A 23,888-nucleotide genomic window follows, 5' to 3' on the forward strand; every position below is an offset into this window, starting at 1 on the left:
GCACTCTGAACCAGAAATAGGTGTACCCCAAACATTTATTGGACATAAATCTGTTTCTGTATCCTTATGGATTGTTTGTGGATAGTGGAACTGCACAATAATTTTCCTGTCCAGCAAAACCACTTAATGTTTCAAAATTACCTACTTTGGAATGAAAATAGTATTTTTCTGAAGTTTTATCCCAGGCAAGCATTACACATTCATCATGTGTATCTCTGTAGAGATCTCCAAATAAGCACTTTGGAATAATGGTTCGGTGGCTTGGTTGGTTGTTTTTTAAAAACAAGACCATGTAGACTGAGCCAAATGAGCATGGACACTCAATTGCTACTGGTTGTTCCTTGGTTGGTTGTTTTTTAAAAACAAGACCATGTAGACTGAACCAAATGAGCATGGACACTCAATTGCTACTGGTTGTTCCTGGTTAACTTATGTTTGTTTTGATTCCAAGCCTCTTAACACTTTTCTATTAAATCTTTACCAAAACTGCCTTTTGGTGCTATTTGGATTTCAGCAGTCTGGTGTTTCTGGAACAACACTGTTTGTATTTTCTAGCTAAATATTTTATTTTGTTGCTTTTAAGGTCCATCCATTAGAAATGGCAATTGTTAGTAACACTTCCAAAATGAACGTTCAGTATTTTAGGGGGAGACAAAGGTATGGATAACTTAAATGACAGAATTTGTTCTGTGTTCTAAGAAGATGTGCTTGTTGGAACAGCTCTGACAGGGAAGGATGTGTACATGGGAAGGAAAACAGTTCCTAGTGCTTGTTCTAGGTGTACTGGTACCTCTGTGGGCTGGGAGCCTGGGTGAGGTTATCCCTGACCCCGAGGTCTGTGTCAGCTTGCAGCAAGTAAATAGAACAGCACCATCAGAGGCTGCCCCTCTCTCAGGATGGGAAAGTGTTCTGATAGGGATAGGGAGAGCCACACAGTGGACAGGGATGCTTTCTGGCATGCTGCTTCCCTCACACCTTCCACCTTGCAGGTCCTGGAGGAGGGCTTTGCCAGCACAGAGGGGACCAAGAGGAGGGGCTTGGAGGGGTCAAGTGCCAGATAAAAAACAAGGGAGTGTTCCTGGAGCCATGTAGGAAGAGAAGGGGTGTGCAGAGTTTGGTTGCTAAATGCTGTTATCACACTTTATAATTGCATCATTTGATTTCTTCTTACTCAGTATTGGTTGCAGATTCAAACTGGAATTAAGATTCCTGTCTGGTTACAGGCTTAATGACTTATTTGACATTAGAGAAACATCAAATCACAATGGCATGTGAAGGTGTAACCACTAAGAATTTAGTACAGAGCATCAAGACTTGTTGAGGCAACAGATGGGCTTTGGATGTTGTGGGATAACCTGTATTTTATAATTCCTGGTTAATCCTTGAGCTTAGTTGTTGCTGCTCACTTCTTGACAAAGTTTTGTTCAGCTCACTTTGTGTATAATGTGGGACTTTGTGTTCTCCATCAGCTTTGGTAAGTTAAAATGTTCACTTTCCACCTCCATAACTCCCAGAAGCTATTTGGGAGTGAAACTTGGTCAGAATGGGGTGCAATTTTTGCAGTCGAGTTTGTAACATCTGTAAAAAGTTGAAAAAATCAGTTCTTAAGCTAAAAAGTTGAAAACTGAAATGTTAAGTTGGCAGTGAAATGTGAAAGTTTTTTGGGGAAGGAAATTGAAAGTTTATTCACAGTTTTGTGTTTTCACATTTGTTGATTGTGTGTATGCATTATGAAAGACTTCTGTTACATGGAGATAGGTTTTTTCATGTCATGTCTCCAAGGTGTTTTGAACTAGGCATACTACATTCTTTTGGAATGCTGTGCTCAGGTAAATGTGGCACTTTCAGTCCTGTTTTGTTACTAGATGCATCAACAACATTGGCAAACAAGAGTGTTGAGAACCTATTGCACCTAGTGTTTCTCCAGGCTGGTGTGTGTTGGTGATGAACAGAGTGTGCCAAGTGTACCAACACAACACAGCAAGCTGTGTTGGTTTTGGAGCACATGCTGATACATGAAAGCCAGTATTGATTGAATAACATTGATTATGGGAAGAGGAGAGCAGGGCATGTCTTATTTTGCCCTCTGTCTGCAGTTGCATAGAGGAATGAGATATGAAGGAAGAACTCAGGGATTTCTCCTTATCTGCTCTCTTTCTCATGCCTTTTCCTATTGCAGTTATCTTTATTCCATTTCCCTATGTGTTAAGCCACATGTGATAATCTTTTCCCAGTCAAACCCATTGCCATAAAGGAGTTGATGACAAGGTGTGTTTCTTGCAGGAGAAAAAAAGAAAGGCTGTGATTGATGGTGTCTTCGTACTGTTGTCTGTACTTTCTCCTGATTGTTTTGGCTGGGTTCATGTTTCTTACCCTGGCACTGTGTCACAATGCTTTATTCTGCCTTACTGACAGATGTGTGAAGGCTGTCTAGCTTTGTGAGTGCCTTTTTGCAGGGGCTGAGTGTGCTGCCTCTGAAGCACTGCTGAGTCCCTCACAGGCCATCTGCTTGACAGAGGTGTGCAGCTCCAAGACTTGTCAGTCACTTCAAACCGTCCTCAAAGTCTGGGTCTTCCCTGCCCTGACAAGCTTTCTGCCCAGTCTTTCACACTTCTCAAAGGGCTTTCCAGTGAGAACCTACTGATGCTATGGTTCTTTCCAGCCGCTGCATATTCCAGTGTTAGAAACTTCTGGAGACTGGTGATTTCCCACAGTGTCTAAGGCGGGTCACAGCTCTTCCGGACGTTCTGTAACCAACATGAGCCAGAGCTAGTGGAGTGGTGCTGAGAAAGAGGTGTTTCATGCCACTGGATCAGGATATGTCTGATGGTTGCTCTTGGCTTTCTCCTTTTACTGGATTATTCTTGACTGTGGTAACAAAGCAGTATCAACAGTAGGAGATAAGCATGCAAACTGTATTAATGCCTCGTCTATGTAATGGTATAGTATTTTTTAATCATTATTTGTAATAATAAATAGGGTACTGATGCTGGATTTGTTGGCAATGTTATAAGAATTTATTTAGAAACTGTAAAACAGCATAAACTTATATGTCAGATTTTCCAAAAGGGTAATAATAGTAATAATACACAAAGTTTTAGTTGGACCATAAGACAAAAAGCAGTTTGTTTCTAATTCAAAAAATACAAACGTTTGCTACAGGTACAAAATTATAAAAAGTTTGTATTTTTCTCTTGATCTGGTGACAGACACATATAGCAGAGATGTATATTTCACCAGCTCCAAATTCATATAAGCTATGGGAAATGACAGTAAAGAAAAAAAAAATGTTGAAGTTAAGAAAACATAGAAACAACTTCTTGTCTTTCATTTAACCGGAATTGAACACCATTTTCTGATTTCTTTGCAATTTTTAGTTGCCAACATTTAAATTAGTGTTACTCATGCTTCATATAACAATCAGAAATAACAGCAGGTTTACCTCATGCATTTATTTTTAATATTCATCACATAATATCTTCTCACCATGCTACCTAGGAAGGTTAGTGTTTTTATTGACAACATTTAAGGGAGGTGGAGGATAAAGGAATGCAATCACGATTCAGGAATATTTCTATCTACTGCTTCACAAGAAAATGTTAGAATTTCTCCAATTAGCATAAAAATATTTTTTTAATTAATTCTGCTTCGAACTGTTTGCAATAAAAATATAACAAAAAGGTCGTTTAACAGAAGGGGAAAATGCTGCTGAGTGCCTCTGTCAGTGAAACACACATCTGTCTCCTGTATTGTGCAAAGATGCAGGAGCCCCACACATACAGTCTCTGAGGTTTGCATATGAGCTTCTGCACCTGAGAAGACCAAGTGTGTTTTATTAATGATGGATTTGTGCTTCAGGCTGCTGCTCCACCTGGCTGTGTGTGTGCAGTATTCAGTAGAGCTGGGCAGAGGAACCACCAGAAATGTTGTCAGTAAAAACTAGGAGCAGCTCACTTTTTTTTCCTAAAAAAAACAAAATAAAAGGACTCTCCATCTTTGCCTGGTAATTTTCAGTGACAAGTGCCCTTTACGTTTGCAATGTGGTTGATTTGTAACTGTAATCTCCCTTCCAAAGTTGATCTAGCCAAGATGCTTGGTGTTTTCATATTATCTTGCCTGGTTGAAAATTGAATTCTTGGTTTTGCTATTTAAGCAGAATGCTGCAAAGCTGGTAAGGCCTGAGATAAGATCTAACAACTCTCCTTCCTCATCTTTCTGTTTTGTGACCAAAAGACATGCTAGATGGCACCAGAAAGCTGCTGTTCCCAGATTGTGGAATTTTGCATCCCTTCTCAGAGGTTCCATACAGGTGATCTGATTTGTGGCCCAGAAATGCACTACCTCTTGTTGGCAGTTCCAAACACAGTGTTTTTCATACAGTGGTGGTGGCAGCTTAGCCTTAATCTCATCTCTCTCACCTTAAGAAATATTATCATGTAAGAAAGAGAAATCAAAAAAAAAAAAAGCTGCATCTCACATTTCTTCTTGCTCTAGAACAACTGGGAAACCAGAGTGTGGGGTGGTCTCTGCCATCTTTGCTAACTATGCTTTGAGGGAAAAAAATAAAATAAAAAGCAACTTACACAGCACTACCACAGAACTCTATCACCAGCCAAGAACAAGCTACAGCAATACACTATCATGGTGTTATTTACAACATGATGGAACGTTATGCATATAATAAATTACATTTAATAATTTTCCTCTTAAACTCTAATAAATGTAAGCTCATGCTAATTTAATTTATTTTGTTCAGTCCAATATATTTTCCTCTATGTATGCTAAGTGCATAGGGAAGTATAGGAGGTGACAGTGCTGTTTACCTATCTTTTCTATGTTTTTAGAAACCAAATTGCTTTCCAAATTTGTAGTACATCACAGTATGCTACTGTCTTCACTGAGATTTATTTTATAACACATACCTTTCCACAGCAGAAGGAGCAAGGGATTGTCAGCTATGTGTGCTTATATTGGCATTAAGTCACACTAAGAGATCTTGTGAGCGTTTTTCAAGTTGATGAGGGAAAAGACGGAAGTGGAATTTGTATAGCATTGCATGCCTTGGGAAGTCTGACAGTGCTTCTGAACTTAATGGAAATTCACAGAGGAAAGAGCCAGGAAGAAGGTTTACAAAAGGCTAAGGTTGGGGCTCCCAGGGGTAGGTGAAAACTGAGAGTCCTTTGTTGCTCTGCCGGACAGAAAGTTCGACTGCTGTATTTATTTTGCAGCTGTTCAGAGATTCCATACTGTCGTATGCAGAAGTCAAACTTTGGTTAATAAGGTGAGGTTGTATTTATGGGTTTTGTGTTTTGGTGGGTTTTTAAAAACATTAAGTCAATTTACAGCTACCTTGTGTGGCTCTATGCTATAGTGGATGGGTTTATCCCAGTGCAAAAGGCTTTTGCTCTCCTGCTTATAAAAGCAACCTGGCCCCTAGGAGCTGAAGAGTCCTGTGAGAGGCAGCGTTGTGTGGGTCCAGGTGCCAGAGGAGCTTGGAACCCCAGAGAGCTGCAGAAATACTCTGAGGGAACAAAAGGAAGAACAACACACAAAGTGGTCCCCTTGGGTATCAGGGACTAAAGGCTGACTCTCTTCTAAAGAAAGGATTTGGAGGAAACAAAAACTGGCATAAGAGATATTATAGATGAAGAACATGCAAACTGCTGGGTTTATAATGAGATGTACTTTGGGGAAATTGCCTGCAGAGAAGGAACCTACCTCCACCCTGAGCAGAGCAGTAGGAGTGCCCTGCCTCTCCTCACCTAATGCTGCTGTGCAAAGGGAAGGTTCTGCTCTGCTTTGTGTTCAGATTGCCCCTGCATGCTCTGTATAAATATTCATGTGTGGAGTTGTTAGTTTCCTAGAGTAATTTTAACTACTTAAGTCATTATTACTGTTAATCAAACTATGAAAATGTATCCAGCTGAAGTCACAGGAGTGCACTCTATATGATAACTGGTTTATTGCTACAGGCCATGCCAAATGTAGGTCCTTGATTGTGTACACAACCAACACATGCAAACACTAAGGTAAAGTAGTCTTAGTAATGCAAGTAGCCTACTTCTAACTGTATTCCTTCTACTTTATTTGCATTTCTGCTAGGTTTAAAGGAGGCTTCAATGGTAGCTGCTCTACTTTTGTGAATGTTTGATGTATAGAGGGTAAAAACTGAGCTTCTCTATTCACTGTTCCTAGCTACCGTCCATACATTCATTAGAAATTAACAACATGTCGCTCAGTGTGTTCTCCCCAAGATGCAATACACCAGGAACCAACACCAAAGCAACTATGAAAACAAAAACTGGGTACTTCAAACACTTCTAAAAACCATTCAGAATTAATTTTAAACATCTGACAATGGCTGAAGATTGGAAAGATGTAAATTCATTTGAGTTTCCTTTACAGAAGTTGGGAGTAAAGACAAAGATTCTGTCCCAAAACAAACAATGCCCTGGCTTTTCTAATACATGTGAAAGTGGAGTGCCTTCCATATTAAAATTATCACAGGATGTTTCCCAATATAAAAAAACTATGTGCAATTTATGTACAATATTCCCATACACTACTCTGACTGGCAATACTCAAAGCCAATGCTATGGTTGCAACTGTTAGGTTCACAGAAGAGCACACTCAAGGAAATTTGGGGTCTGGTAGCGTTCTAGCTGAGGTAGGTTAAAACAGACCTGCTAATTAGAAAATCTTGCATGAGTTTGTACAGTATTGAATGAAACCGAAGATTATAACACAGTTGGTCTCTGACATTCTTTACAAAACCAAGATAAGCATAGCACAGTAATTCCATTGTCTATGAGTTCACTAATACAATCCATTCCAGACTTTAAAGGAAGTGCTGTTGCTTCCTCACTTAAAAGCATATGTTATTTTTTTTTCCATCGTTGGTTTCATTTCCTGTTTCAGTCTTGATGCTGCTGAAGGTGCGCTGCTGTTCCGCAGGAGAGGTGGGCTGAGGGATGCTTGGCTGGTTACAAGCAGCAGGATGGCAGACTGCTCTGTGTCTGTGCAATAGCCCAGTTCTGTTCTGGGTTGCCTTTCCCTTCCCATAATAGCTGTGAGGTGGGACGAGCCACGGGAGGATTCTGGCTGCTTTGCCACAGGAAAACCTTGCCATCACTCATCACACCTGAGTGATGTACTCCAGACAGAGACCAGAAATGGCCTGCAGCAGGATATCTGGGGGCTGGAAGGCTGCCTGAAGGCAGGCCTGGGCTGTTTGTCCTGTGGCTGTGCTTTAATGCAAAGCAGTAAGCTGGATTTTTATTAGAATATTTGTTTTCAGGCTTAATAATTAGATGCCTGATAACAATATGCATGTGCGTATACGTATGCTCAAAGAGGAAAATTTGTATAGGCAGCAGGATTTTTAAAAAGGAAATAGAACATTGATAGGATTTGAGAGTTTATGCTTCTCTTATTCGATAGCACCACACTTCTACAGGGTTAGAGAGACAAGAGTCCAAGATGTCATGGGCTCACCAAGTCTGCTGCATCTGCTCCTCACGCATTGCCATTATACACACACACTTGCATACGTTAACCGGGTTCAGAGGAAACGAAGCACACAGGCAAACCAATGTTTGTTTTTCTGACAGCTGCATGCAGGTGACAGTGCCATGGCTGGGAGAAAAGATCACTGTCAGTCAGACGCCAGTTGTCACGGGCAGCACCTGAAATGGCTGCTCGTTTTCATGGGAGATGCCAGGCACAGGTCAAGTCTTGCAAAAGATTTATGTCCCAATCCAGAAAAAGTCTTAGGGATGGGTTTTGCATTACTGCTATTAATCTCTCTCAAGTGTTTCATTAGGATCAAGACATTAATTAGCTCACAGTAATCTAGTAGAAAATTAAGGCTTCAGATCTCAAAGCTACATTGGAACTACAGCTGCACAGGTTTTATCAGGATCAAGGCTGGAAAGCAGCATTTCCCAATGGGGGAGACTGCATGTGCCATATTTAAATAAACCTTATAATTTCAGTTCAAAGGAATCTCCCATGCACTGTTTTTCAAAAGTTGTGCTGATAACCACAATCAGATCTTCTGTGTCTCCGCAGTCATGCCTAAATAACAAACACTAAAATGCATCAAGGATGTTTTTCTTTTGACTTTCTCTACCTGAATGCTAAATGTATCATGGTGTTAGCTACAATGAGCCCAGCTATTTCATGGCAGCATTTAGGAACCAATCTTGTTCCCATAGCAGGTAAGTTCTGCCGCTGAATTCCAAGGGGACATTATCCTATAGCTCACTGCAGTCTACAGCCAGAAGGAATAATTCAAGGCCATTTAAGCCCCTGAATGTAATTGACAACCAGGAATTCTTGAGCATATAACCTCCACTTCAGCTGTCAAAACATATGCTTTCTCTATTTAAGGACTTCAGGTGGCAAGGGAATCCAGTTCATCTTACTAGTAAACTGCTCCAACATCCATTGTCCTTCAGCCTCACCCATTTTTTCCAGCATCCCTAATATTTAAGCACAAATCCAGCCATGAGAGAGAAAATACACTCATTTAACTTTTTGCTGTACAGATGTGTTCGTGTGTGTGTGTGCACATGAGTGTATGTATGGATGCAACGCAGGGTAGATATGTTCAGGTACCCATCTGCAGTCGAGTGCCAGTCCAGTGGATGTGCTTGCTATGGCTGTTAAATTGAAAATGGAGTGGCCTGGCTCTAACCAGCCGGTGACCAGCATGCTGCACAGTGTTTCAAGTCAGGGAAGAGGATGCTTTTTTACTGACTTACTGAAAAGTGCCAAAACACACTGAGAAAGCTTACAGAATCCAGCACAGTGTCAGACGGGGGCTCCACTAGTTGTTGGGCAACTTGGGCTGTTTTACAGATTGTGGCACCTCCAGTCCTGTGTGCAGGGTCACCTGCACAAAGAAGAAATAACATTAGATTCAAAACTGAGATATCCTCAGCAAAGAGCATTTGTGAAGGCAAAGTGCAGCTAAATGACATGGAAAGGGCTGTGGGACTGCAGGTCCAAGTTTAAATCAAGACTATTAATGGAGATGATATCTAGCCTTTGAAATGAACAAGTCTCCTTCCCCCTTCCTTCCTGATTGCCTTGGGACCAAGAAGCCAGGTGTCTGTATCTTTTCGCAAATCTAGCCACCAGTACTAAGTATCCAGAAGTGCAGCTTGCTAGGTACAAGGTGGATGGGATCTCTGCATGAGTGACCCCAAGTGCTTCAGGACAGAGGTCATACAGTGATGCATCAAGCACAGGATGAGTTTCCACCCTGGCTGTCTTGGTCCTGCCTGACCTAAGCTGACCTCCTTCAGTCCTCAGGCTCCTGGGTGTTTCCACAGGTTCTCTCTTATACCACACCCAGTTTCTAGCCATAAGCAGGGGTCTTGAAGTAAAAACGTGTTACATTTAAAGATAGTATTCCAAGAGGAAAACCTCTTGTACACAGAACACAAGAATGATTGCTGACTGGGTCTTCTCTATAGTGCTAATTCTCTGATCTGTGCTGCTTTTTCTCTCCTTACCACTGTTTCTGCTCATTCTTCAGTCATTTGCCAATGTTAATTATCTCCAAACATGACATCTAGGAGGAATTAAGGTGATTTTTAGTTAAACTGGCAGGGGAGAACTTTAGAGATGCTGCTTTCCAAGTGGAGCATCACAGGAGAATCAGAGCAGGAATTAGTGTGTGCAGGTACTTTTACTTGTTTTACAGCATTGCTCTTCATACTGGTCAGGCAAGGCAGAAGGTCAAATGTAGTCCAAAAAGTGTGAGTAGCCCAGATGTAAGCCTGAGCAGGACAGAACCCCTATCTGTACTGACTAGCTATGGATGATGCTATCACCTCTTTTAGCTGGAAAGGGTAAGTGGGGCTGGACTGAGCAGCTTTACCTGGACGTTTCGATTGAGGCTCAAGGCAGGCATGAAGACGCCCTCGATGTTCTCAAATGCTGGAGGCCCCTGCTGCTGCCCATTTATGTAAAAGGTCAGGTTGTGCTTGTTCAGATCCAGGAGAACCCCAACGGTGGCACCTTTAGAAACTCCTCCTTCGGTCCTGAGGTACGAAGGGCACATTGTTGGTGAAGGCAGAGGGCTACACTGTGCTGCTCTCTCTAGGACAAGCCAGCCTTTCAAAGCAAGGGGAGCGTGGAGCAGCACGGGGAAATTATTATCCCTGAGGCATTTGGTGATGAGTGATCCACAACTTTATCCCACATCCATGGAAGTTTAATGACGGGATCCTAAAGAGAAATTATATCCAGCTCTCCTGCAACTGCAATTTAGGAGGTGAAAATGGAGTCCAGAGCTAACAGGTCCCCTCAGCTAATGACAAATCAGGAGGTGAGCCAGGGGAGTCCTGCAGGCATGGCACCTCTGAGTATCCCTATTACAGTGAAGTTATTCACAAGAGGAAATGAAAAAGCAGGAAGCTGTTTTGCTAGGTGTTAATTTCTAATCAATATGCCTGCTGACAGCTCATGAGAGAGACTTCCAGTTCAACTACTCACCTTGGAATGCTCTAAGGGTACCCAGATTCCTAGAGCCCAGGGAGCCAGCACAGCTACAACAGACAGTGGTTTTGGGGAGGAAGGGAAGTTGGGACTGGTTAAGCCTAAGTGTAGCCTCTGATTGACAAGGTGCTCAGCTGTAGGACTGGGAGCTGTCTCGAGTGTGCAGGCACAGTTATTAATACCAGTGATAATTGGTTGTGTCAGGAGCAGCTGCTGAGAGCTACAGTAGTATCAGAGCTTGCCAGGACAGACTCAGCCAGCCATTACACGCTTGAGTGATTTGACATTAACGCACTTTGACTTGGGGGTTAGTCAAACTCGGTATTACTTTAAAGAGCACTGAGCAAAAATATCCACTAGATATGCAGATTGGCCACAGGCACTGCTATTCTGCTGATATCATGGGGCTCTGCAATGGATTTACAGCCTGACACAATTTGTTCAGAGTAAATCAGATTTCAAATAATTTGCAGTAGGAAAGGAAGCAGCTGTCTTTTATCCCATGCACTTGCCTCAGGCACACAACATTCACAAGATTAATGGTATTTTATCATAAATTTTATCACAATAGGTAGGCAAAACATTAAAAAAAAGGGGAGAGAAGGCATTGGAATAGGATTAGAAAGCATATAATGCAGGGTAAGAAATTTTCCTCTCCTCCACTAGGTGTCACAAGCTCTTTTCCTTTAGACCAAATGTGGTACCTGGCACTTCATCTGAAGGTAGTATACAAAACTGTTCTGACTTCTTCATTTAAAGCTCTTCATACAATAATAGTATAGCTAAGAATCATAGATTGACTCTGAGAGTGTTAGATGTGAAAATTCTCTGTTCTCAGGTTCCTTTGATTTGATTTCTGGTCCTATAAGCATTAATAGGTTTCTCTCTGAGCTCTTCTCCAAAACTGCAAAATAAATTATTTTCCATCAAAACTTAAGATGCTTACTTACCCTGGGTGTCTCACTATATAGACTGTTTTTATTAAAAGCCTCAATCATAAAACGCACTGTGAGATTGTGGGAAGCAACAGTACTATGATTTGGAGCTATTTACAAGTAGATTACTTTTTTTTTTTTCTCTTTGATTGTAGGACACCACATTTTAGATCCTGCTTAAAACAGATTTTATTACATCCTTTTAAATGAAATTGATTCTCTTAGGGAAACAGAAACAGCAACTTTGCCTTTTTGAGATTATGATATTCTTCCCTATAAGACAAGCTAATTTGTTTCTCATAGCTAATTAGCTGTGTGCTGCAGAGTGACATTGAGTGACTCCTCTATAGCCCCTGGGGACAGCCCCACTAAAGAGGAGATGGGTTCTGCCTGCAGATTCCAGCCCAGGCAAGGGCAGGACCCAGCTGAGGCCCCTCCACAGGCCACAGGGGTGCCGGGGCAGAGTCGAAAAATGGGGACCTTCTCCCTTTATTCCTGCCCCAAGTTCTGCAGGAATTCAGCAGGTAGAATGCCCCATTCCTGCCCTGCCATCTCCCCACAGTGTGAAACTGGCTGTGGCAGGACTAAGGGAGGACAGAAGCAGGCAGGAGCTCTTCCCCACACCGCTACAAGGGAGGCTGGACCTCCTCTGCAGCTCAACAGCTCCTCTTACCCATGCTTTCCTTGGGAACAGGTCTTGGAGGACTCCAGCACTTTCTGGACTATTTTCCTGGTTGCTTTCTCTAGGAGTAGAGCTGGGAGAGTCTGTTTTATGAGAAAACTTGTGCAATACATTTCCTCACTCTTACATACACCAGTTAGACAGCATTACAGGATTTTTCTAATAAATGCTTTTGTTCTGGTAAAAGAAGCCAAATAGCTTAAGAGACTCAAACTGATGTTGCTCCCTCCTGGTATGCTTCTGTGGCACCATGCAAAAAACCTGCTCCTTTTACTGTAATGCATTTTTAAGCTACTTAATGACACTTACACCACACAAACCCAGTAACCTTTCACGTAAAGGAAAAATACAACTTTTTTGTTGCAATGCTCCCTTAATAAATACGAAGTATTTTTTCAAGTAAATCCCATTTGTCCTGCACATTTTGATTTCTGTTTGCAACTTCTGAGTGCAGATGTGCTGTGCAAAAGCCTGGAAGGTCAGAAAGTACAGAAAGGGGAATTTGGCTACTATGAAAAATGCCATTGCCTGTGGCAGTAAAGGCTGTTATTCCTAGATGCTTTCAGCAACAGCTTGGAAAATGTGCAGAGTATGATGGCATGAATGGGATTGAGGACTTAAGAAGAGCAGTTTCACTATTATGTAAAAATAAATCTTAACAATTTATGCACAATTTAATAAACTGAATACTTAGTTCAACTCTCCATTAACAATAGTTTAAGTGTTAGTTTTACAGCAACTTAACAACTTTATGATCTCTATTGCCAATTATAGCATTTTTCATTCAATTGTAGCATTTTTGTGTGATGAAAAACCTGCTCTTGATGTTGCTGAAGCCAATGAAGAGACTCTCCTGATTGTAAAGGACTTTTAAGAGTAAAATGCAAATACCCTAGATTTCAACTTTATGTTGTTTTTCAGTATAAAATATTTCAGTGTGATTTACATCTCCTTCTTTCCATAATCTTGTAGTGGCTGGAGTATTGCCTGCAGCACCGGCTAGTCCTGCTCTTGGGAGCTTTGCCAAGGAACAGATCTATTGCATTGAATGTCAGTGTCTCTTGTTAATGGGCATACAGCACCTCTCAGAATAGTTTGGGTTGGAAGGGAGCTATAAAGATCATCTAGCCCCTGCAAAAAGCAGGGACATCTTCAACTAGGTCAAGCTGCTCAAAAGCCCATCCAATCTGACCTTGACTGTTTCTAGGGATGGGGTATCTACCACCTATCTGAGCAACCAGTTTCAGTATTTCACCACTCTCACTGTAATAAAATGTCTTCCCTATATCTAGTCTGAATTTATTCTCTTTCCATTCAAAACTATCTCCCCTTGTCCTAGCACAACAGGCCCTGCTAAAAAGATTGTCCCCATCTTTCTTATAAACCCCCTCCAAGTACTGAAAGACCTCAATCAGGTCTCCCTGGAACTTTCTCTTCTCCAGGCTGAGCAACCCCATCTCCCTCAGCCTTCCTTCAAAGGAGAAATGTTCCATCCCTCTGACAATTTTTGCCCAGGATACAGTTGTCCTGGGCTGCAAGTGCACGCTGACAGATCGTGATCAGCCTCTCAGACACCAATATCCCCGAGTCCTTCTTGGCAGGGGTGCTGTCTATCCCTTCATCCTCCATCCTGCCCCGACCCAGTTGCAGGACTGTGCACTTTGCTTTGTTGAAGCCCATGAGATTTCCCATGGCCCCACTTCTTGAGCTTATCCAGGTCCCTCTGGGTGGCATCTTGTCCCTCAGCTGTGTCAACCACACCACTCAGCCTGGTGTCAGCTGCAAACCTGCTGAGGGTGCCCTTGATCCCACTCTCTATGACACAGAGGAAGACATTAAATAGAACTGGCCCCAGTATGGGCCCCTGAGGAACAGCACTTGTCACCAACCTCCATCTGAACATGTAGCTGTTGACCACTACCCTCTGGATGTGACTATCCAACCAATTCCTTATCCATCGGATAGGCTTAAGTTTCTGGGAAAAGCATGTATGTCTGTATCTCTGCCCTAAAGTATTTTCTTAACCAGTTGTCTTAGCCTGTTCTCAAAAGGATCGCTCTGTTTCTGGATGCATTAAAGTCTTCTGTTCATGCCCCTTCCAACATTACAGAAGTCATGCTAGATCCAAATGCTGTGAGTGAAAGGAACACAAAAGTCCTCTAAATGTCACAGGTCACACAGACTAGTCTTTCAAGCTCTCCCTCAGGTTACCCTTGAAACTAGTCATTCATTAATTACCCTAATTTATTCTCATGAACATTAGGAAGCAAGAAACTATTACTAAGGTGTAACTTTCATCACAACAACATCCCAGAGGCTTAAAGTTGACGATGAATTCACTTTGGATTGTGATACTATGCTGTCATGCACTAGTGCCCAGTGGGGAAAAACAAAGAGGCAGCAATAACTGTTTCCACAAGACTATTACAGCTAATGAGTTAAAAAACTGACCTAGTTGACTGTCACAGTTAAAAATATAATGCCTAGACCTAATTTCATTGAAGCGCATGTGATTTCATAAGACTACATGCCCTTTGTGAGTGTACTTCCCTTGAACAGATATTCCATGGGTCTATCCATGCCTTGCACATGCCTTTGTGTTTTATCAGGTAAAAACTGGGAATCTATCCTCAACAGAAAGCACTTTGTTCTCCTGATTAAGCAGGATGATTGGAAATCCTAAGTGTTTCCATTGTTTGTGTTTCCTAGAAAAAAGCTTTTGCCTTAGCTTGTGTGTTGCTTACCGGGAGGAGCATGCCGAGGACCAAGCCCATAAAATAGGTTTCTGGGACAGTGGTGCACAGAATGGTTGCCAGCTTTTTTCCAGAAAACATAAGCTGTTCCACAGAGCATTAAAATTAATACAGCTTAACATTACTTCCGCCCTGAATCGAATCAAGATGTTAAAGGGACAGAGAACTTTTTGCTATATTTATTACACTGATGTTATTTTACTCTATATTGTCTTAGGACATGATCTAAGGTCTTTGGACCCATGGAAAACAATCCAAGCGACTTCAGATAGTTTTTGATCCAGCTACAGGGTTCTCCCATCTGTCCATAATGAACTGCAAAATCAAACCATGTTTCAAACAAAAATTCCCAGCAATTGCAGTGCACTGCTGTAGAGTATAAATGGCTATTCAATGGGAGACATTACAACCTGGATGTAGGACTTAGGATACAGTGCTTGTTGACACAACTTTATCTCTTTAAGGAGGCACCTGCATTTCACTGTCTTAAAAATCACTTCAAAGCTTTGTTTTAATTGTTTGGTACAACAGGAAGAACATCAGTGAGAGCAGAAGACCTGCTGGGATAGTCAGTAGAAAACTAAACAGAAGTTGATTCCAGCTCTGCCACAGACCTGCTGCATATCCTTAGTCAGTCACTTTACTCATACATCAGTCTCCCATTGTGATAGGGTAGGTACATGAATACACCATTTTTCAAAATAAGCAAGGAACTTAGGATCCTCTTCAGAGGAGATCTTCTCAAGGGTCTCAGTACCCAACCCACCTTCAGCTAAGGCTGACCCCTCTCATGGAACACAAAAAGAGAGCAGTGTAGTGCTGCTCTGATACCTTCAAGCAAAGTTAACCATGTGTCCCCTGCCCAGTCTGGCATCCCTTCAATGAAACAGAAGGCAGCACCAGGCAGAGGTAACTATCCTGAGCACTGAAAGTCATGCAACTGTGTCAGCACAACACGGGATCTGTGCTGACAGTTGTTCTCTCTGTGTGATCCATCCCTGGAGGTACCTGCAGCTAGGACATGTCTCTCCACTGCTCAGTTGCATTGACAACACAGAGCCTCTGAGTGGTGGGAGAGAGAGGCAGTGGCTTGGGGGCATTCTGACATTCTTCTCTGTCTAAGTTGGCTGTACTAGTTGAGGTGCTTTTCAAAGCTCTTTGGTACAATGGCTTGGTAGAATGAAAGATGTCACTCAGTCCTTACTGCCAAACAGTCCCTTGTATCCAGATCTGCCTCAGTGTGACCTACAGCAAAACCCTTAATAGCTGTCAGAACTCGAAACAAACACCTGCAGCCTAATTATCATACAATCTGCAGCCAAGATTCCTCCTAATGAAGAGAACCAACCACCTTTCTCCCTCCAGCAGTGAGAGAAGTCCTGCATCCCATTGTGCTGTGCCCGTCTGCTGATGTGGGTGGGACACACAATAATGGGTTTAAATCACAGCAGGGGGGATTTAGGCAAGCTCTCAGGGAAAACCTGATTACAGCGAGGATAACAAACACCAACACAGACTGTTAAGGAGCAATCACTGTCACTAGTGATTTTCAAGAAGGGATAAAAGAAGTACATTTAGGCGGGAGCTGGACTAGATGCCTTGCTGAGACACCTGCCCGTGGAGCAGGGCAGAGAAACGCTGTGAGGAGAAGAGCCCGCAGGCAGCACTCACCGGTTGGTGTGGGAATTGCAGTGCATGAACCAGCTGCGGTTGTTGTCCACGTACATGGCCCACGCCTTGTCGTCCTTGCCCAGCATCATGTCCTTGACCACGTTAATCCTGGCAATGCCGAAGGCTGGGTCTGGGTGGTTGTCGTAGCGGTCCACGTGCAGCTCCCAGTAATGCACGCCCTTGGAGAAGGCTGCGGTGCCCAGGACCACCCGGTCATCGTAGCTGTTGCAGGTGGCAGTCTGGTTGTCATTTGACAGCACTATGTCTCTGTGAGCTGAGGAGGGGTCAAAGGTGAACCACGCCACTGGGGAAGGGGAAAAGGAAAGACAGGATTCTATCAGGAGGGGCTGTGCCCAAGTGCTGTCTGCTTTACTTCAGTAAGAAGGATAAAATTCTGCCCTTGTAGAAACCCCTCTGCACTCTGAGGTAATAAACACCATCTTTCCTTGTTACTGTAGGCAGCTACACAAGATTAATCTCTTACCCTGGGGCTCTTCAGCTCAAAAGTGCTTTACGTTATTTGCGCTTTTCCCCCTGAAATTTATCTGCTAAGGGTAGCGACATTCTGTCCACACACAGTAACAAGAAAGTCACTGAGGAGACAAAGGCTTTTCCATGACATGGAAACTGGTCATGTAGGTGAATTGGTTCAGGATCACCTTTAATGGAAATGGAGATTAGCTGTGTCCATGCTGGTTAGGATTGACTTCCCTAGTTTATCAAAGTGAAGGGTTTTTTTTAAAAAAGACAAAAAACTCCCAAAAGCTCTTAAAGTATAAATATTTTATACTGGCCTATTTTGGCAACACAGCATAAAAGTGGAAGTGATAATAGCATGCACTTCTGGGTTCATTACAATATCATTAATGAAGATGAACTTCCTGTAATGTCCGTATGGATGTCAAGTATAATTACAGAGGAACAAGCATGAATTCCGATCTCTGTATTACCAAACCTTGCAGGGAAATTGAAGCAGTAGTGAAGAAAAAGGCAAATCCCAAAGATATACGGCAAAAGGGAGACAGAGCAGAACAAAAAATATCCCATGAGTTGTGTAACTGTTTCTGTACACTACAGAAAGTATCTTAGTTAGACCCTAGACTTTTACAGCCAAGTGAAATCACACAACTTGAAGCCTGAAGTGTTACTGATAATGGAAAATGCCAGTAGATGTCAAATACATTAATGGGTGTAAAGGGATGAAAGTGTCCTGCCACTGAGACCTGCAGCTTTTCATTTAGGAAGTGCAAACCCCAGCTCACCATCCGACGTCTGTAAAATGACTGTCTTGCTGTAAGGACCAACGCCCGAGGAGTTGAAAGCTTTGACTCTGGCATTGTAAGTGCTGTTGAAATGAAGGCCATCGATGGTGCAGAGAGTCTCCTTGCCAACATATACCTCCTAAACATTCCAAAAAGAGAGAGAGAGAATGAGGGACACAGTTTAACAAGGTTAAGACTTATAAATATAAGCCAGAAGTGAACAGCTTATCTTTGTTTCCTGCGATGTATGAGTTATGCTGTTATAATACAGCCACAGCATGGGAGACATCAAGGATGGTTAGCACTGGACAAACTAAGGTGAAGATGAGGCTGGAAGGGTAAAGCAATAAAGGGCAACACAAAAAGATCTTCATGCTCCTCTTATCCTAAATATCTACTCCAAATCACTTTTTTGGAGAGTAGTCCCAGTATCTGATGCACTGTGGCTGCTATTTTATATAAGACAAAAAAAGGGGGCATATAAGAATAAAAAAAAAAAAAAAAGTACAGTTTTATTCTGTTGGTAAGGTTATCTTATGCCTAGGTTAAAATATAATTTTGAAACCTGAAAATGCAGATCCAGAAGAAAATTGTCTCCTAATAATTAGGATTACATGCACCTCATGATGAAACAGGACCTAGAAACAGAGACATCCAAAAAGTCTTCAAATATTTATCATACAGCAAGTACTTCTGTAATGCCAAATATTTCAGAGGGAGAGACATCTAGGGGGACCAATGAAGAGGATCAGATTATGCAGGCTATGATGAACTGAAAGAAGCCTAGAAAATCCTGTCTTGGCAGCAGGTTGAAAGATAATTCCTTTCCACCTCTGATTTCCCTGAATCTGTGAATTCTGTAGATATTATGGTAGACAAATACTTAAACCTGTCACTAAGCAAACCACTCAGATCCCAGTTCAGCTAAGACTTAAGTAATGCCTAGGAATAGTTCTGATGATTAAGGTTCTTTCACATAAACCCAAAGGGATGTGATGAATAAGAATGGAATCACGTAAGTTTACAGCAGGACATGTGCTTGTCCTCTTTGCTACTATGGTGGCTGCTACAAACAACAAAATCTCTTGAGTGCTGAGTTAGCTGGTGGTCATTCATGGAGACAAAGAAGAGTTTTAACAGAATAACTTAATTTACCTCCATGTTATAAGATATGCTTACTGTGAAAAAAAAAATTATTTGTTGAACAACTCTCACATTTTCTAATCTACTTCATTTTTACCACTGTTCATTGCTTTGGTTTATGCAGGTTGATGCTCTCTGCTTTCAACAAAGATGTTCTTTGAATCCACCAATCAAATACTGATAAATATCAATGTCTTTGCTTTCAGATATAGAATTCTCCATTTAAAAGGCCAGCAAACCCTTACTGAAACGGCATTGCTGAGAAGCCTGCCTTTTCTCTTTTAAGGAGTAAAACTGAGGCTGTTTCTACCACAGCAAGCAGACCATTCTCCTTAGAAGTTAACACCTTACATTTTTAAGATGGTTTTGTATCTTTTTCAGTCCAAAATCTTAACATGGCACTGCTGGCAGTCCTAAAACCTTTGGCAGTAACAAAACTCACCTACACAAATGAGCTTGGATACGCACCAGCCTGAAATCTTGTTATTCACAAGACATGAATACCACCTTAAAAGGCTTATCTTGGATAAATGGATAAAAGATACTGGAATCCCGACACCTCATTCTAATTCTTCATTACACACTGATAACCCTCTTACCTACTAGCATTGACTATATTGGCAGCTCTCAGCAGCCATTCACAAAAGAACCTTTTCACACTTTCAGTAGTGGAAACCAGGCTCTTCAAATCCCTGTGGAATGTTACTTGGACCAAGGAACTGAGGAGACCTTCCAAAAACCACAATGCCCTCTTAAAAATGCCCTGCCAATATTGCTGTCTCTTCTAATTAGGGGTGTCCAAATCAGGTACCTTTGCTGGCTATGGGTGGAGTGGTTTGGCAGTTCCTTAGGTGGATCCATGCCAAGACATTTTCAGCTTGAGAAATCTTTAGGTTTCCAGGGAGCAGCCACTTTGCAGCTCCCGAAGAAATGCCATCACATGTTTTTGGCAAAATTCCCTGTTTGTGAAGAGAGCAGCTGTACTCCACAATGATCTCCAGATGCTTTTGAGGCACCAGCCCCTAGGGAAAGCACTGGGCCAGCCTGGTCCTGAGCAACACGAGCATGAAGCCTGCCTGAGGAGGAAGGGCCACAGCTTCTAGGAGGACATGGCTGGAAGAAAGCTGATTGAATTGCTTCGCTAGTTTGTTTATCAGGATGTGTCAAAAAAGTATGGGAGACCATAAGTACCCTGCACCTGCAACCAGGAGCATCACGTTTTGGCATCACCCAGAGGATTTGGAAGGACAACACTTGGGAAGCCTTGCTATATTTATCAATTCCATCTCAGTATGACAGTGGAAGAAGCTTTCACCAGCTTGGGCTCATCCACTCCCGGGGGAAATATTTAGAAATCCTGTATTTTTATGCAGGATCATATTTTTACTCAGAAAATCAGGAAAGACTGAGTTGCATTTCTGGACCAAAAGTGTCAGCTCCTGAAACAGGGTGTTACAGACAGATGAGAGTAGGGGCTTCACAGAAGTTTCTGGTTTGTACAATGAACCACTTCCTATGGGATTTTCTATTCTGGGGATACCTCAAGGCCCTCTTTGCAAGAGCCCTGAGAATAACTTCAAACAAACTTCCAACCTAAGCCAGTGGTCCTTCTATTAAGCAGCATCTGCAGTGCTTTATCCACCAACACAATGGAATTAGGGATGTTTTGACAACCCACATCTTCCCTACCCCTCTCCCCACCCTTGGGCAGAAACAAATCTGTATCTGGAGGAAACTCACATACAAAGAAACACAAATAAATGCTGAATGAAATTCTCACTCGGAATTGGCCACCATCTCCATCATCAAGTTCCAAGATATAACCCTCCACTGGGTTGTGGCTCAAAGGTGGCATCCTCCAGGCCAATGTCACACTGTTGTTCCTGGTGCAACACTTCTCCAGCTGCAGTAATGGGACAGGTGGCACTGAAACAGGAACTGAGTACAGGTTAGTGTAACTCTGCCCTACCCCGTTAGTCTGTGCCCTGAGCAGTATGGAAACTGCTCACCTCCTTCCCCTTGCAGGGGAGCCAGTGTTTGTTAGGAGGAGAATCCATTCTCTTCCTTGAAACAAAAAGCAGTAAAATTACACAACAAAATGTTGTTACCCAGTTACACAAATCATTGCACTGAAATACGTAAACAGGAACATATCTGGACTTGATTGTCGTGTCTCATAAGAACCAGAGTCTGGGGAATCCATGTGTGGTTTCCTTCCCAGGAGTCACTGTCTGGACGAGTTCTTTTTCACACTAGGCCAACCATTGTCCCCAACAGGAGGGGCAGGGGGTGTCTCAGGCCATAGGGTGGCATGGCAAATGCAATGCTGCCAGGGAACCCAGTGCATTAACAAAGAATGGGGTTGTTACCAAGCAGAGCAGCCACTCCTCTGAGCACAGCTGAGAGACAGCCTGAACTCCACCAACAGCAGGAAAACAATTCTTCACTACAGTTGGGAGGGGTTCTAAAAATCTGCTTTACCACCCTCCCTCTCCCCCTAGTTTTTCATCAAAAACACCTTGGATATCTTTATGGCAGCCATACTCAAAACAAACAGTTGAAGCAAATTGTTCTGTTTGCAAACTTTATCTAAATCCCATGGTTCAGGTAGCAAAAGGAACTTCTGCATCACAGGAGACTCCTCATGGAAATTACAAACGCAAAGTTTTCTATTAACATGCCTTTTCAGTGACTTGCTCAGAAGAAACACCAAGAGACTGTTTACCAGACCAGCATCTTAAAAATAAAAAGAAACAGAGTAAAACATTCAGTTGTGTCTCTGTGGGAAAGAGACCTCTACCTAACCTTTCCTAAACACAACCAAACTCTCACAGTTCACTCTTTGCTGGGAATTATAAAGTAAAAATTTAGTCTTCTGGATAGACCCGGCATGCATCTTATGCACTGTTGAAACCGTACAGAATAAGTAGGATGCCAGTGATGCACAGAGCCTGCCTGGTCTTCTGCCCAAGGCTAAATTTCACCATTCAATATCTCAATATCATTTCTGCCGAGCTCAATCATGTCTTAGAAGAAACTGAATGCTCTGAGAATTCATTGGCTTAACAATATCAGTTTGCTCTTCTTTTATCTACTCTGCTTTGACCCTCCAGTTTATTTTCTTCCTTCTGTCTGTGTGAGAGCTAAGCCCTTGAGCTGTTCCTTTCGTCCTATTTTATGTTTCTGGATAAAAGAGGACTGTTCATGTTCTGCGTACCAAGTAGACTGTGGGAAAATGGATGCTACTATGTGAAAGGGCTGAGGCTTCACCCCCACTTTGGAAGTGACATGAAAGTCAACATCACACTTGTGATAAACAGTGCAGAAGCTACCATGGCTTTCCGCTGGCATTATCCATCACCACAGTGAACGCAGATGGTTGGTAGCCCAGAAGAATGAAACAAAAGAGCTTTATAAATTAGCTCTTGAAGGTTTTTCTGTGAAAAGGAAGCCTTGTTCCTATTCCTTGATATTTAAAGATGATTCAGAGAGTGTCATAAATAAAAACCTGCTTGTTTTCTCACGTGGAAAGTTCAGACTTTTCTCTAGGAGACACTGTGTCTGGAGATGCCACAGAAATGTGCCAAGAGTCAAAAACCTGAAAATGAGGAATTCAGAGGTAATGGGATTTTTTTAGATGAACTATTTTAAGTTTAGAGTTTTGTCTGTGCTTGTTAGCCTATGTATTCTTGGTGACTGACGAGCCTGGGAGAAGATAGAGCTCTATCAGCCATCCACAGTCCTGCCACTTTTTCCAGCTGGTTAGCCCTCTCAGGGGGCATTTGTCTGGTCCTCCCCATTTCTGAGACTCCTAGTGGCAAGACTGGATGAAAACCTAACTCCTGAAGTTTATAAGATGCAAAGTAGACAAAGCCCCTTCACCTCTGAATAAGCCACTAACCTTTTCAACCTCTGAAAAAAAACTCCTAACTCCTACGAACATTGATAGGAGGCTTTCAGGAGCTGTTCATGTGATGCACAATGCTGAAAAAAAAGAGCAGAATTTTTGGGGGAGGGTATGTGTTTACAGTTCCCTTTTAATTATGTAAACAGGAATGCTGTCTAGGAATAAAATATGTTTTCATCCAGTAGAGTGCTGTTGTTCCCACTTCCCAGTGGAAGTGTGAATTTTGGCCCAATGTGTGAGAGTCTCACATATTTTGGGGAAGTGCTTTGGCTTCTTTAATGTGTTGCTGGATATTCAAGGCTTTGTGAGTAATCCATACCAGCCTCCTGCTCTCTTTGAGCCAGCCTGTGGCATGAACTGCACAACTCTCCTGAAGGAGAGGCAAGAAGCTCCTGCCAAGCAGCTGTGCAGATTTGCTACATGATGCTCTCTGTGCCTGCCCTCCTGCTTCTTCCACTGGATGTGCATGGGCAGAGATTTGCCTTGATCTCTAATTCTTTATGAGAGGAGAGAAGATGAACACTTGTAAAAACCATAGGAAAGTGCAAAGTGAGTTGAATAATTGGGACACTGGTGTATACTTCACAACAACAAGCAATGGAATAGGACTAAGAAAAGAAAAATATAGGCTAAGTGCCAGGGAAAAAAAGACTGAGATGTTAAATTACAGTTCTGTCCCTCTTCTTGACCAATTTAAAGTTCTCAAGGGATTTTTTGAAAGAAAATATTAAAAATAAAAAGGGAGAAATGATACTGCTTTGGCACAGAGGGACTTATTAATGAGTCTAAATGATGTCTTGCTATTTTAAAAGTGCTTCACTCAGGTCACTCTTCGATAAGAAATGTGACACTGACTGATGTCTCTTGTCAACTGAGCAGTTCCCAAAACACATTGCTCAATGCATTTCATGGCTGATCAGGGCAGTCCCCTCACAGGGTACAGTAGGGCTACTCTAAGATGTCTTTTGTACTCCTGACAAGCAAGTGATGCAATGATGTCATTCACCTACCCAGACCAGTTTTTAA

The 23,888-nt window shown here is 42.2% G+C and overlaps 1 protein-coding gene across 3 annotated transcripts in view; it reads right to left on the minus strand.

The window, feature by feature from the left end:
- Positions 1 to 279: 279 nt before the first annotated feature.
- The window catches only part of TRIM67 (tripartite motif containing 67), a 42,102-nt gene continuing 18,493 nt past the window's right edge, over positions 280 to 23,888 (minus strand). For 2 of the 3 annotated variants that reach the window (XM_033053986.2, XM_033053985.2), the window contains exons 6-10: positions 20,736 to 20,881; positions 17,813 to 17,951; positions 16,551 to 16,854; positions 9,890 to 10,052; positions 280 to 8,896 (exon numbers count right to left, since the gene is read on the minus strand). In XM_033053986.2, coding sequence (XP_032909877.1) covers positions 8,831 to 8,896; positions 9,890 to 10,052; positions 16,551 to 16,854; positions 17,813 to 17,951; positions 20,736 to 20,881 — 818 coding nt within the window. In that variant the 3' untranslated portion in view covers positions 280 to 8,830. Of the gene's footprint in view, positions 8,897 to 9,889; positions 10,053 to 16,550; positions 16,855 to 17,812; positions 17,952 to 20,735; positions 20,894 to 23,888 lie in introns of all 3 variants that reach the window. The other variant, XM_033053984.2, reaches the window with a different exon arrangement.

Source organism: Catharus ustulatus, chromosome 3, assembly GCF_009819885.2.
Source record: "Catharus ustulatus isolate bCatUst1 chromosome 3, bCatUst1.pri.v2, whole genome shotgun sequence".
NCBI lineage: Eukaryota > Metazoa > Chordata > Aves > Passeriformes > Turdidae > Catharus > Catharus ustulatus.